The sequence below is a fragment of the Sebastes fasciatus genome, chromosome 18 (assembly GCF_043250625.1).
Source record: "Sebastes fasciatus isolate fSebFas1 chromosome 18, fSebFas1.pri, whole genome shotgun sequence".
Lineage (NCBI taxonomy): Eukaryota > Metazoa > Chordata > Actinopteri > Perciformes > Sebastidae > Sebastes > Sebastes fasciatus.
Window position 1 is genome coordinate 10,107,266 of NC_133812.1, and position 18,235 is coordinate 10,125,500.

The 18,235-nt window shown below is 42.2% G+C and overlaps 2 protein-coding genes across 9 annotated transcripts in view; one reads left to right on the forward strand and one right to left on the reverse strand.

Moving 5' to 3' along the window:
• Nucleotides 1-18,235, forward strand: part of gzf1 (GDNF-inducible zinc finger protein 1) — a 498,954-nt gene that overhangs the window by 282,208 nt on the left and 198,511 nt on the right. The window lies entirely within an intron of this gene.
• klhl29 (kelch like family member 29) overlaps nucleotides 1-18,235 on the reverse strand; it is a 246,640-nt gene that overhangs the window by 116,169 nt on the left and 112,236 nt on the right. For 7 of the 8 annotated variants that reach the window (XM_074615419.1, XM_074615418.1, XM_074615413.1 and 4 more), the window contains one exon: nucleotides 2,206-2,353. In XM_074615419.1, the coding sequence (XP_074471520.1) occupies nucleotides 2,206-2,353 (148 nt within the window). Of the gene's footprint in view, nucleotides 1-2,205; nucleotides 2,354-8,414; nucleotides 8,549-18,235 lie in introns of those variants that run through there. The other variant, XM_074615420.1, reaches the window with a different exon arrangement.

An 18,235-nucleotide genomic window follows, 5' to 3' on the forward strand; every position in this document is an offset into this window, starting at 1 on the left:
CATGTTACAGAATAAAAAAGGCGGGACTTCAACGAGGCGTTTCAGGCAGTTCAGGAGCAGTGTTTCTGTGGGGGAGAGTAACTCCCTTTTGGACTTTGGGCTTTGTAACTTTGCAGACCTTTTACATTCACAAAAGAACTATATAACACACTAACAGAAAGGGAAAAAGCACAAAAGCATAATAAGTCCTCTTTAATTTCCCTTATTTTGTAGCTCATCTTGATAAAGGTTTCTAATCAAATGGGTTAGCATAATAATTCCACATCTTGTAAAGTTTTTAATGCAGTGATGGCACTGATAAGAATTTGACATATCTGTCCTCGGATTCTATGCTCTTGTCCTTAACTATTTCTTCAATCTTTTACCAGCAAAATATATAATTAATTAGGCAAAGAATTTCATTATCATGACCCAACAATGACCTACATTCATCAGCTTTGGCTGCAAAGTCTAACAAAATGAAGCAGCCGCATTAATATTAAATGTAATGTATAAATATACTTGTATCTCAGAATTACAATTTTCAAAAGTTCCCTTTTAAAAACTCCACTTATAATTTGCTTAAGTCTAAATCATGGCATTAAAACGAGAACTATTTTCGTACAAAGAAACTAAAGTTGAAACAAAACTTCTTTTTTTTTTTTTTTCAAAGCCAAACTTTCTTTAACAGACACACAACAGTGAAGTTTCTGTTGAAAGGAGCCGTTGATTAATTCTGCCACAGTTGGCAGAGAACTCTCTGGCAACACAGTTCAGTGAAGTGTGGAGAGGAGCTGGCTTCGTTGCAAACGCCAGTCACAGTTTGAAATAGCGCACACGCGCAAATCAATATGCAACACTATGCTTCGGATTTGAGTGTCATATGCGACAGTGTGCCGGGTCTGTGACATCTCACTCTCCTCGCGCTTTACTCCAAGCTGTGGTGCGGGTGTGGGAGCTGTGGTGGTGGTGGGAGTGGGGGAAGCAGCGTTCGCTTACACACAATAACAAGACCTCCAGAACTTCACGGCCAATTCAGCCAGACCCTCAGAGCACAGCGGGATGCTGTGGTCACACAGCAGGGGGCCACCGCCACGGAGCTCCATATTCTATACAACTGCATCCTTCCATCGTAACACTACCTACAGTGGTTTCTGGTACAAACATCCCTCTTAGGTAACTGATCAAACTGATTCATATGAATGCACGATCTATATCTAAGATATGCAAATTCTAATTAGGAGGCAAATCGTACAGGCAGTAGCAGGGTGCTGAAACATGTTTTTGAGCATGACGCTTTGCTACCGCAGAGTAGCAGCTGTCCACAATCTGGATTTTGTTGAGCTTGGAATTTCCACTGGAACGAGCTCCGTGCCAGTATTATTCTTAAATGAGACACATTTGTGATGAGCAGGAGGCAGAGGCCAGCAGAGCAATGGAAGGAAATTAACTGCTCTAGGGCAGAGCCATTCTGGGTGAGTTCATTACAATAAGAGTAAAACACTTGGCTTAACTCTTTAATGTCGGGTTTGAGCACTGCGCTGCAGCAGCACCACTGTTGTTCTGCACATGTCGGGGAAAGGGCGTGAATAGAATAAGGTCGGCATCTAAATTAGACCTGGTGGAGATCATTTGGAGGACGTTGCTGCATAGGTTTAATTTAGACTAAATCAGCGTTGGTTAGTGACACAATAACATTAACAAGGACAATAAAAAGAGCAGCAGAGTGAAGGTGGTGGAGGACTTGTGAAGGTGCACTTTACATTTCTCTCTTTTTGTTAAACTTCTTGATATCACACTGACATTTCTATAATTATACTGTATGTGAATCTGAGCTCATGTAAAGATGGTGTTTGTGGATGTTAATTATGCATGATTGCGTATGCATGTTGTGGAGGCAAGCATGTATTTTATGTAGGGCAAGGCAGCCAAGATGTCTCATTAGCATTGGATGCTAGCTGTGGCCAGAGCAGTCTGGGGGTGCAGCACACAAGTGTGTGTGTGTGTGTGTGTGTGTGTGTGTGTGTGTGTGTGTGTGTGTGTGTGTGTGTGTGTGTGTGTGTGCGAGTGAGTGGTCCGTGTGCATTCATACATCTGCTGTGTGGAGGGCGTACTAGAGATGATGAGAAACTTACATCAGGTGGAACCAGTGCATGTGTCTGTCAGTGCGTATGCGTGTGTGTGTATGTAGATGCTGCGTGTGCGTGTGTGTGTGTGATTCATTACCGGTGGGCTCGCTGTCTCGATGTTGCTTGGTAGGGGGCTCATCTGTATCCCAGGGTGTGAGCTGGTTGATGGGCGTCTGCCCCCACCTCACTCCCGGAGCCAGCAGCAGTCCTGGTGTCTGGTTGTCTCCAGGAGACAGACCGGAGACCTGCAGCACAGCAATGAAAAACAACATCACCCATTAGCGTCATATGAGAAAAATACCCCAAAGAAAGCACTCTACGCTGCCTGATCTTTAGATTGCATACTTGTTTGTGAATTACCCTAACATCAATTCTGTCAACAGCTATGGTTTGAATATAATACTTAATTTTATGATGAAAAAATACAACAAATCACAATTCTTTAAAAGGCCCTGAAGTGAGCCGTGATGATGGATCATGGCATATAATTAGCAGTGAGTGAGCGCTGATTACAGCCTATATATAATGGGATCAAGGGCAAAAAAAAAAAGTCTTGTTCAGCGGCCTCAAGAGTCTTTGCAGAAAGACCAGTATTTCTCTTTTTATACACTAACAACAATTAACTTTCTAGTGCGGGCTACATTCATATTCAGATCCCTTTCCCCCCCCCGAGACTTTGTATATCTTAATTTTGCAATGAATTAAACATTGTGTTCAGTCAAGTGAGATAATAGAATTCTGAACACAAATACGACAAATAGAGTAAATAGAAAGAAGTCCTTTTTTTTTTTGCGGGGATGGGAGAAAAAGAAAAAATGCAATTTCAAAAAAGAAAATGAAAAGCTAGGTGACAATGTGTGTACGGGGGGTAAATCTAATGCAACTTCACCAAACCAAACTAAGAGTTCCCTAAGCCTTTCTTTGCACCCACAACTTTAATATTTCTGCTCTGGTAGGGGGGTAAGAAATGTTATCAGGCGAGCCCAGGCTGATGAAAACGCCGGGTCAATCACCACTGGACCCCTGAGCAATATTCGCCTCTCCCCGTCTGCAGCTTGGACGCTCCGTCTAACAACCGGGCAGGGAGAGCCTGATTCCCCTGCTCGCCTCAGCCAGCCTCCTGAGTTAATAGAAAAGACCTGGTCACCAGAGCTCCCTCCTGTGTCCTCCTGGCTGATCCCTCCATCCCTCCCTCCATCCCTCAATTCCATTATCCTCCCTGACCCGGCCGGCGCCCACTTTATCAAGCACGCCATCGTGCATTCCAACAACTGTGTTGACAAAGCGCCGACTGCCCACACCGTGACAAAACAAAAATGCAATCCAAACAATTCACAGTGAATTAATGCGCAGCTTTACATATCGGATCGATCGGGAAAATTCCCCCCTCCTTTGTTTCAGGATGGATTTACCGCAGCTTTACGGAGGCCTTTAACACTTAAAGACATTACATGGTGTTGACGCAGCGCAACATCTGTTTCGTAATAAACAACTTCACAAGAGTAGACAAGTGCAATGAGTGTCACTTACTTGATAAATTCATACTGAAAGTTATCTGACAGTTTGTAAGTGCTGGGGGCAAAAAGGAGAGAGCAAAAAAAACAAAACAGCGAAAGAGAAACATCTCAAGGCAAAGTAGAAAACAGAGTGATGGAGTGAGAGAATGAAGCTGGGTTTAGGGGGAGACAGGCTGTCAGGTCTTTTTGTCCAGCTCAACCTGTCGACTTCAGACAAGAGAAAACTGAAATGGTTTACTCAGAGAATGCCCTAAGCGCTCAATTCCATCTGAGAGCCCTGGAGACTCTGGGAGTGAGAATTCGGACCGTTTTCAAGGTGAGGAGTTGTTTTCTATAGCCCACTATTTGTTTTAATGAGAGTTTTTCCCTCCTTCGCTCTGTGTGCTTTTACTGTATTCCTCTCCAGCCATGCTTTACCTTTGCCTATACACAGGCAGCTCCTCATTAACTCGCAGCATTGACTCGTACTTTCCTTTAGCCCTGATGCACCTGCCTCATAATATTCTCTCATTAATACTCCCACCCATTTACCCAAAACAGAGAAGAAGAAAAAAAAAACTCTCTTCTGCTGTCACAGTTTTAGTGCACCAGGAAAAAATGGCAAAAAAAAAAAGATTCTTAGTCAGCGCCATCACATTGACAGCATATCAGCTCGGCTCAGGAACAATCCTGACTTGAAAATGATCACGGTTAGATGGGAAAAATACAAACACAGACACATACACACAGGAAACACAAGTGTGTACGCACACACACGCTCACACACACACACGAAGAAGAAGAAGAAGAAGCCAGGAGATATCAGACGGGATGTTTATTAAGATGGCAGACTTGCTGCAGGTAGGCAGGAAGGTACTGGAGGTTCTGGGACAGCGCCTGTCATTTTCTCAATTTTATTTGCTCTCCCGGTTTCCAGTCCCCTCCTCCCTGGCCGCCCATTATCACCGGGCAGCAGATGGTTTCCTCTGACTCGACAAAAAAAAACCATGCCGGAGAGGAGGAGGGGAGCCAGATAAATAATGTTTGAGTCGTGCCAAGCCATTCTGTGTTTGTTGTCAAGCTGGCTGGAGATTTTCTTTTTCTTTTTTTTTCACCGTACGCAGCATCCGTGCATATGGACCACATACTGTAAGTGTGGAGTTAATGTACACACAGACGCACGTTTGATCACACATGCATACCTATACGCGTCGATCTGCATATGCACACATGAAAGATGTTCTTCGCCACCGGTTGAGTTTAATGTCTACACACAATTCACACAAGCAACTACGTGCAAAATGGGGCTTATTTTCATTATCCATTAAAAGACGTTTCACACCAAGCAGGGATTTTTGCCCGAAAAAATTGGCAGAGATTTATATAAACTGATTTTTGTGGGTTCTTATGAATGCTTGCAGACCCCTATGGAACATTTGTGCGTGAGAAAAAAATTATTGATTTCAGTGGATTTCCGCCTGTGGGAATATATGTTTGACCAATGAAATCCTTTGTTCCATCTAATCGCTGTCATTCTGCATAATAATTAGCCATGTACTTTTGTTTGTTACACGGAGAGTGTGTATTTTTGGGGCCTTTGAAGAATGAGCGTTTGTTTTCAGGGTAATGGGCTGTCGGACAAATGAGCTTTTTTCGGTCCAATGGGACATTTTTCGGACTATTTGTGTTTTTGAATAACAATCTGCCGCCCCTTTCTCAACACCCAATACTTACGTACGTATGTTCGACAAACTCTACTACCTCAACAACCACATAAAGGACAGTATATGGCTTAAGATCGGCCAGCATCTGGAATACGATGAAGGTGATAATGTAGCTGATATACACTTGCTAACGTTATATGTTGGCATCAAATTTGGGGTCCGATTAGTTTATGTATTGCGTAGTTAACGTAAGCCCCTTAGACATTCTCTGTCTGGATAGGTTTTTGTTGTGTGGAGTGGACATGGCACTATTAAGGAGAAAACTCATTGGACCTCGTTGACGAAAATGTAAATCTTCAGTTATGCTTTCCACAAGGATGGCCTCACGGACATGAGCTGACATGGAATCGTGACAAGGAAGCGTTTGAATCTTTTATACTCTGTGCGGGTTTATCCTCGCGGCAAACGGACATTCTCAAAGCTCCTGAAAGTTCTCCATTTTCGCCGGCCATCCGCGTCCACGTAGTTATACAAATTTGGATGTGCGCGGACAGACAAAAACCTGCCACACGAAACCCCCGCAAAGGGCCGTGTCTGATGGTGTGACATCACGTTGGCCCTGCGGACACTCACGACCAAGCATAAATCAAGCATAACACAGCAACACGGATAATTCACACCGGACCCGGTGTGCATAATTGTCAATTATGCGATGATAAAATCTGCCTTTTCGCATCACACTGGTGAGAAACAGCTTGCAATCTGTCAAATACTTTGGCAATTAATTGATTAATCGTTTGGTATATGACAGAAAATAGTTGAAAATGACTAATAAAAGCAATGCAAAAGATGACTGAATACATGAAAAATGACTGAAAAGATTAATAGATAATCAAAACGGTTGCAGATATAAAAAAAAAAGAAATGGATTAATCAATCTTTTCCGACCTAGTGCAAAATCAAAGGTGAGCTTCTATCAGGTAGACTAAAGCTGCATTGTATATTTACAACATGATAGCAAGTTTTACTATGAAAAGGTGTAGAAGGGATATTCGTCTACAGGAAATGGTGGGGATTTTGTTAAAAAAAAAAAAAAGTATGACCCTCCATTTCATCCCAGTTACCTTGTAAAGCCTCTTTTAGAAATTGAAGCAGCTATCCATCTGCTCCTCCTGCACAATCATGCAGACACACATGAGCACACACACGTGCGCACACTGCAAAAAAACTAGAAGGATCTTTCCACCTCCTCAAACATCTGACTGTTGCAGACATGTCAGAATCAGTGTATTGAAGAGAGGAAGATAAAATCAAGACGCATCAGGCCTAAATATATACTCGTCCTCTTCCGTCCTGGCAGCGGGGAGACAGCAGTCGGATTTGCTGGCTGGCGTATCAGCGATTTCTCTCGGACATGGCGAACGCTGACATCTGTCATTATGTGCGCTCTGCCATCTCGCAATAGTAGGCAGGCAGCATTAATGTGCCTACCAGAACTTCCTGCCACTGGCCACCATCTGCTGTGGGTACATACAGGAGGAGGTCTGGGAGGGGCTTGTGGTGATCCAGGGCTCTGGGCTTTGATTGTTTTGAGTCATCCACAACATCCACATCCAAATAAACAGAAAAACGTTTGCTCACGGCTTTGTGTTTGCCTTTGCATTTTGTTCGAGCCAGCCCTTGTCTGGGTGAGTTATTACACCAGTTCGGTCCTACAGTATAACAACACGGGATAGGACACTAGGCTTCCACAGAAAAACCACCACCATGGACATTCTGCATGAGCTCCAGATCTTTGCTCCTATTGTGCTTTTGGTATGGGCCAGTAGCCTGAGCATATAGCGCCTCCTATCCAGTTAAGAGATGGCTTTAGGTTCCCCAGAGAAATTACTTTATTGCTCGACTCGGGGAGAAATAGCAAGAGAGAGCGAGAGAGAGAGAGAGAGAGAGAGAGAGAGAGAGAGATGAGTATGTCTATAACACCCAGGTCCCATTGGGGTAAACAACGTTTCAGCACACACTGATCAAATCAACTAACTGCTATGAGATTTAATAACAGGTCTGGGTAAAAAAAAAAAAAGGAGGCGCAGTGAGAGCAAAGCGGGTTTTTAGAAAGCGAGAGGAGGAGGAGCAGGATAAAAAAGAGAGAGGGTGAGGGTGGAGGGACGGATCGGGCCTTAAATGGAGAAACAGGGGCTCACAATAAACAGAGCAGGATGGTAACAATACCACAGCGAAGAGCTAATCTCGTGAAATGTCATTAGCACAACTGCCAAACACAATGAGATAACAATGTCCAGGCCAGCGCTACACCGGTTGATTATGTAGCTTTTAAGGTCCTGTGTTCCTCTGGTGGCGAAGCTCTTTACGCACAAGAGGAATAGAGGAAGAGGAGGAGGGTCACTGTTGTGTGTGATATCACTCAGCTGGCAGCATGGTAATCAGGCCTGTTAATGCACAGTTGTTTTCCTGATAGCTTTATCAGTTAATCTATTCCAAACATGGATGGACTAGCAATGCTCCTGGATTTCTGCTTGTCCGGTGTGGAGCTGCCATTACGGATTAATTTAAATGCATCAGTCCACAGGACCTCCACCGTCAGCCCCGCTATCTCCGGGGAGATGCATGTACACAAGTTTAATTATAATCAAAATTTCAATAACAGCAGTCACCGCTGCGTCTTGCTATATCGCGCGCACCCCGTCAAAATAATATCACATTGTAATCCCACGCCATGAACAAATCATAAAAAAACGGTATGAGCGGGAGAGGAAATGAAATTCAACTCAGACAGAAAGGGCTTTTTCTTTCCCTTTGGCCAGGCATGGACAGCGAATTTGGCTGAAATGTGGAAGGGTGATGGAAATAATGGCTTTCCTCGGAGAAAGAGAAAAGAGGAAAAAAAAAAGGCAGCGAACGAGTGAAAGATTGAGACGCAGAGTAAGACAAACCCATCCATCACATAGCCTCGTATCATTGCCTTTGACAGATCATTTTCAGTTTTTCTTAAATGAAAAAAGTCTTTTTCCCTCCTCCTCCTACTCCGTCCAAAAGCTCCAACCAAGTGTGGTCCGAAAACTGACCAGCAGCGCTAAAAAGGAGTTTCACAAAAGCGCATTTTTCTTTTTCGAACATTATTCACTTACTGTATAGAGGTATCTCTTTTCCATGACAACGCGCTGACACCTAAATGAGAAGTGGATTTGTTCTGGGTTTCCGTCATAATGGTGCTGAATAGTGGAGCCCGAACCGCGGGGCGGCTGTGTCCAATTTATTAGACTGGAGCATAGCAGAGCATCTCACGAGTAAACAAAAGAGACTACTGCGCCATTTTTGGCAGCCATCTTAAAATAGTGGAGTGGTGGTGCTCCAACATGTCGAAACAGCGTGATGCCATAGACGAAGGAGAAGGTGCGTATTCAGTATGTGATGGCTGCATACCGAAGGGACAGGGAGGAAGAGAGGTAACATTTGATTTTTACTCCGAAGGATCCATTGTGTTGCACTCAAGATACTGCGATTAGACATATCCACTGCATCGTGGATGTATAAAAATGTCGCATTTGGTGAGCATTAAAAATCAAATCCTGTGTGGTGTTTAAAGACCTTGTTGTGAATTGGATGAGCACATCTTTTAAACAGCCAGCGAAACGATTACAGATACAAATCTGCAGCACAGCTCTTAACAAATCCCTCTCTGCTCATCCAGGTCGGTGACTCATTTAAAAAAAATAAAAAAAATAAATACACTTCCATGCAATTCAAAATCCTTTTGGACCGATACTTGCGTTACATAATCAGTCTGTAACCTTGTGTTTTTCTCACTATTATCCATCCATAATGAGAGGGTACAAAGAACTCAGTCAGAGTAAAGAAAGGTAATAACAAATCGAAAGAAAATGGGCTGCTAAATGTTTTCTAACAGCTAAAACGTTCTTGTACTTAGACTCAAAATCTCGAACGTTATTTACCCAAAAGATGTCAAGAGAGGTTGCTCGGTGTTTTTATATTTTCGAGAGTCTACGGAACAATGCTCGCCACCGTTTTAGAAACACCTGCCTCTTTCTTGGAACAAAATGCAGCAGTTTAAAAACATGTCATATCTGTAGTCACCATCTGCGTCGAGGCAATATCACTTTATACAAGAAGAATGTCAGCCGTTATACTGCGGCTTGACTGTTCATGAGTGGCAGTTTTGTGCACTAAAAATTGAAAATACAAACAAAAGCGCCTCCTTCCGGGCGCCAACGCTTAACACTGACCCCGGACAGCGCGACAGACAAACATAATGAAAACACACAACACTGGTGGGTATATATGCTATTGATGCACCAGAGAGACGGCTACGGATACAGACTCTATAATTTCAAGCCCCGGGCCAAACGACTGAAGGGGAACGGACTTCACTTCCACTGAAATTCCAGCTAAGACACTCCGACAGCTCGGCGAGCTCCTGGCTCGACGCACGAGCCTCCGCTGAAAAGAGAAGCGTGATCGGAGGGGCGAGGCCGACAAGCTTCAGTGGCAAAGCAGGGCTGGAAACCCCGCCTAATATCCCATGAGTGCTCCGAGGTTGCAAGCGCTTGCCCTCCAAACCCGACCTCGGCCCCCTCCTTTTCCTCGTGTTTTCCTTTCTCCTGCAGACAGCGTAAGTGGCTCCGTGAACATGTCTTATCTGTGGGACTAAGCGGTGGCGGTGAGGCTTCTTAGAAGAGGGTGGACATGTGAGCTGTGGAGACATCCTTGTGTCATGGTAACACCTCCCAGAGGAGTGTGTCAGAAAACCCCTATTGCCCTCCGTTGGCACTGGCAGGGACAGTGAGAGACACGGGTCTCCAGCAGGCCATGACCCTGCCTGATGTGTGGTGAGTGTTTGGGGAACAAAATATCCACTGCCTGTCACAGCGGCACCCTCCGAGACCAAGAGATGACCATGTAGCTCTTGTCTGTGGTGGAAAATTGAGGCAAAATGACTGCTATGTGTGGCCTTGGGTGTGTGTGTGTGTGTGTGTGTGTGTGTGGCTGTAGTAAATGAGCGTTAACTGGGCAAACAGCCATTTAGTGCTAAAGAATAAATTGAATTTATATTGATATTGCAATATGAAGGGAAACAATATCTACTTTGCCAAGAGTGCAGCGTGGGGAGTTTTTAAATGCATTTTACAATTCATGCAATCTGCAAGCCAAATACTGAGAGAAAGGCCAAAAACCAGATGACCATATGGCAGCTGGGCTGGAAATGAGGGGGGAAATGCAGTGGAGGCTTATTGCACAGGTCCACACTTACATAGCTGTTCAAGTTCCAAACTGGCATATTGTCTGAGCAAAAGAATTTCATTACCGCCGTGTCCATACACACAGCTATTGCTCTCTGACATATAGAGCTTCAACATCGCCTTGGCAATAGAATGTTCTGTTAATTTCGCCGTCTTTGCTGCGGTAGATGATTCTGTTAACGTTACAGAACGTACAGTATGTGTGAAAGGGCTTCATATCATCAGGTTGCTATTGTGGCGTCTAAACAGTTTCAAGTGAGTCTTTAATTCTTTTCACTTCATAACTTCAAGGACAAGATAGCTGCTGCGTTTATACAAATTCATGTAACTATTTAGCTCCAGTCTGAAAGAAGAAAACTATGCACCTCATTTAATGGTGAATTACATTTTGTCCTGTTCGCTTGACCATAACCTCGAACAACCCTCTGTACTCATTTCTTCAATAGCTTGTATATAAGAAGTGGACAGTCACCGTGACCTCACCCATTGGTTTGTGGACTGACGTTTTGAAGCCTCGATTTCTGCATTTTGTCCATCACCATCTTGGTTTTTTGGCCATCGCTATCTTGTTTTTTTGCAACCAGAAGTGATATGAGAGGGTGAAGCTAAGCTTTCATGAACTGAAAACATCTGTGAACACTGTGAAAGGGTTAAAGTTATAAGACAAAAACGCGGACAACTCCCAGACCGGACAACGACCTGTCAATCACAAGGTAGCCACGCCCTAAAACATACTCTGCTTTATGGTCTATTTGATTCTAAATGGGACCATAATTTACTAAATGAACATCATGCTGTATTGAAGAAGACTTGAAACTAGCGATTGAGACAATAAACTCATGTTTACAATGTTTACTGAGGTAATAAATCAAGTGGGAAGTAGGCTCATTTTCTCATAGACTTCTATACATTCAGACTTCTTTTTGCAACCAGAGGAGTCGCCCCCTGCTGGATGTTAGAAAGATTGCAAGTTTTAGGCACTTCTTCATTGGCTTCACTTTTCAGACCCGGAGGTTGCCCACTGGTTTCTTCTCAAACAGTAAGTATGAAAAGGATGTGATGGGAGGGAGAGGAGATGTTGATCACTTAACACGGAGTCTGTGGAGTTCAGTAGTCTACGTGTCCAATAAGAACAACTACATGTTTACAGATCATCTTTAAGGATGATCTTGAGAGATAAACCAGATGGAAAAATTATCTGGTACTACCATCTATGGACTGGACCCTTGCAGGCCTGAAGCATGCTTCATGAGCTGAATAGATAACTTAATACTAATACACCGAAAGACTATAAAAACTGACAGAGCAGACAGGCAGTTAGACGGATGCTTCTATCCCATGGAGCCTCTTATTGACTTCTGCTGGGCACTGAGAGATCTGGCAGACAAAGAAGCAGCCTTTTGGTCAATAGGGACCACAAGTACAGAACAGCCAGGTTTCTGGCCAACATCCATGCTGGTCTGACAAAATGCCCAAATATGAGCTCTGAAATTGCTCCTTTCAAACCAGATGGTATTAAAGTAAACAAGGCTGCATTCTGTTTAACTTCCCGTCCACATCCATAGGATTAAGTCCGTTGAAGTGCACACACTGAAGCGTTTTACAGCGTTACATCACCTCGGCACCTGGAAGGCAAAAATCTCTAATCAAGACTACAAGTGTGAGTAATTAAACTGGAAACGGAGGCAATGCCAGTGGCCAGTATTCGCTGCAAATGAGCCTAATTAATGACGCAGTGCTGCAACATTATGAGAGCACAATGACCAAAATTTATCAGCTTCACTCAGAGGAACTCAGGACACTGAAATGAATACGCCAGTTGGCTACAGAGTGCCTATCACCTTTCATTCAGGTTCCTAAAAATAGCCGTATTAAGTGAGGTACAGCAGAATCTGCATCACAGCGCTGTCAAACCAAAACCCCTCATGACTCCACTAAGGTATATAATTACCAGTGTGCCTACGAGTCTCTCAGTAACGCTTATTTTGCAGCCTTTTTAATTCACTACAGAGCATTTGCTGCGTAAAAAGGAACAAAATGTTACTTGAATAGTCGACATTTGAGCCTCACAATAAAACTAAATTCATACTCTAAATGCAGATTTGTTTTATGTAAGTGATTCGAGCAGGGATACGGACATCTGGCCTGAGACTTTATCAGCCAAAAAGACAAGTTAAAGTGGTGCACAGGCAGCAGCCACATGCGTAACCCGTGGCAGCGTTCCAACCTTTGAGGTTCCAGTCTCGGAGCTCCAGCACTGCTCCCCCAGGGTTTTGAGAGGAGACTGAAAGACTGGCTTATCCCACAAGATGAAGTGGTCAGCGCAGCTCTGTGCTGCTGCAAGCACAGGGGGGAGTCCACACATTGCACTGCTTGGGGTAAGATATACACTGGAGAGACATGCTGGGATCATTAGAGACCCAAGACTCCTAAAGAAATTGAGAAATAGCCATGAACTACACTGCGGCAGGTGGATAAACAGACCTAGCCTTGAATTATGGGGGGATTTATTATGTGAAAAAAGAGGCTTTTTCTGTCCGTTTGGAGACGCCTTTCAACTGCCCCTGAATGAGCTTCACTTGATTTGGATTTCGAATGTTTTTTTGCTTTTTCAAATGCTAATGCTGTTCTATAGAGATGGCAAAAGTAATTTCAAGGTCCGTGTCCTGTGTCAAAAGCTACAATCGACAAGTAAAATTAGGATCTTTTTGAAGATCGGTTGATGTCTCCATGCTTGTTCAGTTTCTTAACGGCACACAGTTTGGTGGAAAAAAAGAAAATGGTCCAAACTAACTCAACAACTAGTTACAAAAGTGAAATCTGCATAAATACCGTTGAGGACACTACACGTCTTCCACTAAGGGGAGACACCCCATGTGAATAGGGTAAAAATTTAAAAGAAAATAATAGATACCACCATGAAACTTCCCCAATTGATTACTTACATTAAGGCCATTATTTTTTGTATTACAATTTTTTCTGAAATTTTATGTTTAAATATGCAAATGAGGCAATATATTATGAACTATACGCTAATTTGCATACTCTTCAAGAACAGAAATCTGAACATTGGATAAAACCAGGTCTTGTTTCATTTTGTTGACATATTAGAGTCAAAGGTTTTTGGATAACTCTTTTTAACACTCCATAAATCAAAACATATTGTCAACAGCCATAAAAAAAATCTATTTACACCATGTTTTTATGAATAAAATGTTATATATCAGGCTATAAATGATATATGAACAAACCCCTGAGTAAAAACCTTCAGAATATAGATAGGAATGAAACTGGAAGGTTTGGTGTATGTAAGTGCTACTGGAGTATAGATTTCTGGCTCAGAGACTGAGAAAAAACAACCTTTAAAGATATGGATTGTAAAATTCCATACGGCACTACAGGCGAATAGGGTAAAAAAAAAAATGTAACTAACAGATATCACCATGAAACTTACCCAGTTGATGACTTACATTAAGACAAGTATTTTTTGTATTACAAGTATTATCTAATGCTAACTTTTGGTTAATTTAGGAGAAATCTACAGACGCAAAATTAGTAAAATAAACATCTAAATGTGTATTTTGGATGTTTTCTTTCCACTAGTCTGAAAGAAGATGTTTTTGCCTGGGGTGTCTTGCCTTAAAAAAATTGATTCTGGTATGTTATCACTATTGTAACACTAAAATAAATCAATTCATACCAACTATAAAACATCACATCCTCTATGTGCTTTGAATGTCAATCTTTTTAAAGGCTTTCCTTTTTTTATATAATTTCTGGAAAAGCTCCGTCTGGTCTGTAAGTACATATTTCAAGAGGTAAAATTGATGCAGTGTGCCGGTCAATCTTCACACACATTCTCCACTTCCTTTGTTTTGTGTTTTAAACAGCTTTCTTCAGCAGACTCATATATACTGAAGTTACACTCCACACTAACAACAGTATTGTAGAGAATCAAACAAACAGCAAATGTGTCAGGATGAAATTCCTCCAGCTAGTTGGCATTCGTCTGTTCTTCCCCATTTTACCTCAAAAACTTGTGAGAATAACAGTTTGGTATCTATTTTATCAGTCACAGTGCCTGTGAAATGGGCAGGCTTACAAAGATTTGCTTTGGATCTTTGTAGCAGGTACATTTGTGAAAACTGGGACTTCAAAACAAACACAGAATAAAAAACTTTCTTGAAATGCATTTTTTTGTGGGCCAATATTTAGTCCCTCTGGCATTTATAAAATGATTTAATTTTGTTATTCGATTTACTTGTTTGTTATGTGATAATGTGAGAGATGAAAAAGTGTTTCTGCTTCACGGACACCGACAAGAGCACATTAATATTCATGAGTTAGATGATTAATCACTTACATGGATGAGTCATGTTACTAAAAACTGCTCCTGCAGCCAAATATAAAACTAGAATACCAATGTGCATAGAAATGGGGCTTAATACTTGATGTGTCTTCTTTCGCTCTCCCTGTCTCTTACTCACTTATGTAAGAAGACACATCACACACCCACTGATCAATAAAATGCAAAAACAGAGAGCATTGGTAGTTTATATGTTCCTTGGATACAACAATTCTGGATATGTGCATTTGCACTAGGTATGTTCAAAACAAGCACTTCTCAAAAATCTGCATTTTTGCAAAAAAAAATAAAAAACTTCCATGACCTGCAAGAAATTAGGGCTGTCAGTCAATTCAAATATTTAATCGTGATAAATCACATGATTGTTCATAGCAATTAATTGCAAATTAATCCAATTTTGTATCCATTCAAAATGTACCTTAAAAGGAGATTTGTCAAGTATTTAAAGTGGCAGTAGGCAGTATATTTTTTGGCATCATTGGGCAAAAATTCCATAATAACATTTCAGTATATTGAAATTTAAGTGTTCTGAGAGATAACTAGACTTCTGCTCATCCTCATAGCTCTGTTTTCAGGCTTTAAAAAATCTAGTGACCGTGACGGGAGACGGGAGACTTTGGCCAATCACAGGTCATTTCAGAGAGAGAGTGTTCCTATTGACTGTGCTCCGGTCATTTGACCAGAACTTGGCGTTCCTTCAACAGATTTCACAATGGCTGCTGTGTCACAAACTTTCTCATTTTAGAGCTAAACAGTACACTACAAGATGATTCTGAAAACATTTGAGGTGAGAAATAGGCATTACAGTAACATAATATTGATTCATATTTGATCAGCGCTGCCTAGTTTGACCGTTTGGTCGGAGTTCGCGAGTGATTGACAGCCGGCTCTCATAGACGGCAGCTGGACAGCAGACCTCAGATCAGCTCTTACTGGTTGTTTTCCTCCGGTATGTAAAATCTTGCAGATGCCCACTGGAGGACACAGAGGAACATGATTTTTTTCAGGTTATCTGTTTCATGTACTACTGTCACAATATAGCGACCGATTTATAAAAATAACTTTTTTGAATCATGTTTGCTCCTATCTCGCCTACTTCAGCTTTAATATTCTTATTAACATAGGAGTGGGCAAATATGCTTGCTTTATGCAAATGTATGCATATATTTACTATTGGAAATCAATTAACAACACAAAACAATGACAAATATTGACCAGAAACCCTCACAGGTTCTGCATTTAGCATAAAAAATATGTTCAAATCACAATATGACAATCTCAAGCCCAACAGGCAACAACAGCTGTCAGTGTGTCAGTGTGCTGACTTGACTATGATTTGCCCCAAACTGCATGGGATTATCATAAAGTGATCATGTATAGGACCCATTTTCAGGTCAATGGAATATGAATTGAAAATGTCCATCTTCACTCTAGCGTTAAAGAAACTAGTGGCATTAAAACAAAATGTGCGTTATTATTGTGTTAACTTTGACAGCCCTACTACAAATATGAGTTCTTTTGCAGCAGCTGATGCAGTTGGTCAAGTTGTATCTATAGGTCCCTCCTCTTGACCAGGAGTGTGCCCAGTCAAAGCCCCTTTACTGTATCTGAATGAGGTAATGATGCCACTGGAGGCGGCCTTTAAAGACACCTCTGTTGTCAGCAGCAGCATCTGTGCTGTATACAGATTCCCATTTCCCCTGCACAACCCTGCACACTGGTTCCCCATGCACTTGTTGACAGGAGCTTGTAATCTGAAATAGTCTGCGGGGTTGAGCTGTTAAGTCCCTTGTAGGAATGGGGATGTTGGGAAGAGGAGGACGAGGAGGAATAAGAGGGAACATCTTTCCTTCCAAAGCTTATTGAGCTGTCAGGTTTCAGTCCCTATCAGAGAGCATTGATTTCCTGTCACTTATTCCACTCACTGTATGTGCTTTTACATCCGCCTTTGATGAGCGCTTGGCATATTGGGCCTGCGTTGGTGGTTATGACCACATCAGGAAGCCTTTCCACATATCGATCTGTGTTGACGCCAAGCGTTGGCCTTTATTTAAATTGATCCATAACAGAGTAGCCTAGTGCTGGTTTCACACTCTGATCTTTAATGGAAACTATCACACTGTACACTGAGCAAGGCACAGCGGCGTTATCACAGGCTGTGACACAGAGACAGCTAATAGTGCTAATATGTCTGGATGTGGAGATTTAACATTTCCCTTTTGCAATGTATTCTGTGTGAATTTTGAAGAGCTGAATTGAAATTAGATTTTGGCATTAGCATTCCAGTGACCTTTCCAGCACTCACTTCAGTTGTCAAAAACTATGTTGGGTAGCAATGAACTAAAAGGAGCGGACACACTTAAAACAACTGATGAAATGGACGTATTCCACTTTTTTTGGGCATTTACTAAACACAATATTTAACAACACTAAACCAGCTATACTTGCGGCCCACTGGTGGGCTTCAGAGCGCCATAGTGAGCCACAGAGGTACTGCCAAATGGTTAGATTAAGTTAAAAACTGATTCTTTTGGTAATATACAGGCTAGTTATTTTTATATCTAAATGTGCTCAAGAATTCACATAAATGAAAAACGTCTCCGTCTGTCTGTTTGTCTGTATGTCCTTCGCATATCTCAAGAACCGTTCAGCCGATCGACTTCACACTTGGTGTGTGTATTGCTGGGGACCCCATGGAGAGCAGTGTTGAATGTGGTGCAATTTGACCAGATGGTGGCGCTATAGCAATGAACATTACGTTTTGGCCTTTAACCTTTAAACCGTACGTCTCAGTAACAAAATAGTTTTTTCCCCTGGATTTATATAAGCATTGATTGATTTTTCACCATTTCGAATTGGGTCAGAATCCGTTTTTTCGCTGCTCCTCCTACAAAATGTTGAGACTCTAATGCTGTGGGCAGGGCTTCTAACGCAAAAAAAATGTCATATCTCCTGAACGCTTTGTGCTATTGCAACCACATTTGGTGGACAGTTGTAGATACAGTATGATGTCTGACCATGGCCAATTTGGTGCCATCTGGCTAATAGATGGCACTGTAGCAGCAGCATCTAACTATAAACTAAGTTTTCTCTGTATGACTTTGCATATCTCAAGAACCATTCATCCAATCAACTTCACACTTTGCAGGTGTAAGCAGCCATACCGCGGTTTTCGACAACGCTGAAAGCAGCACTTCTGGGGGCCAAGCAATCGGCCCATTTCGGACGGGCATGCGCTCCGAACGGGCACTGCACTAGTAATTTCAATGCCCAGTTATGTTTGAATGTCACCACACTAATGACGACACATCATCAGGTAGAAACA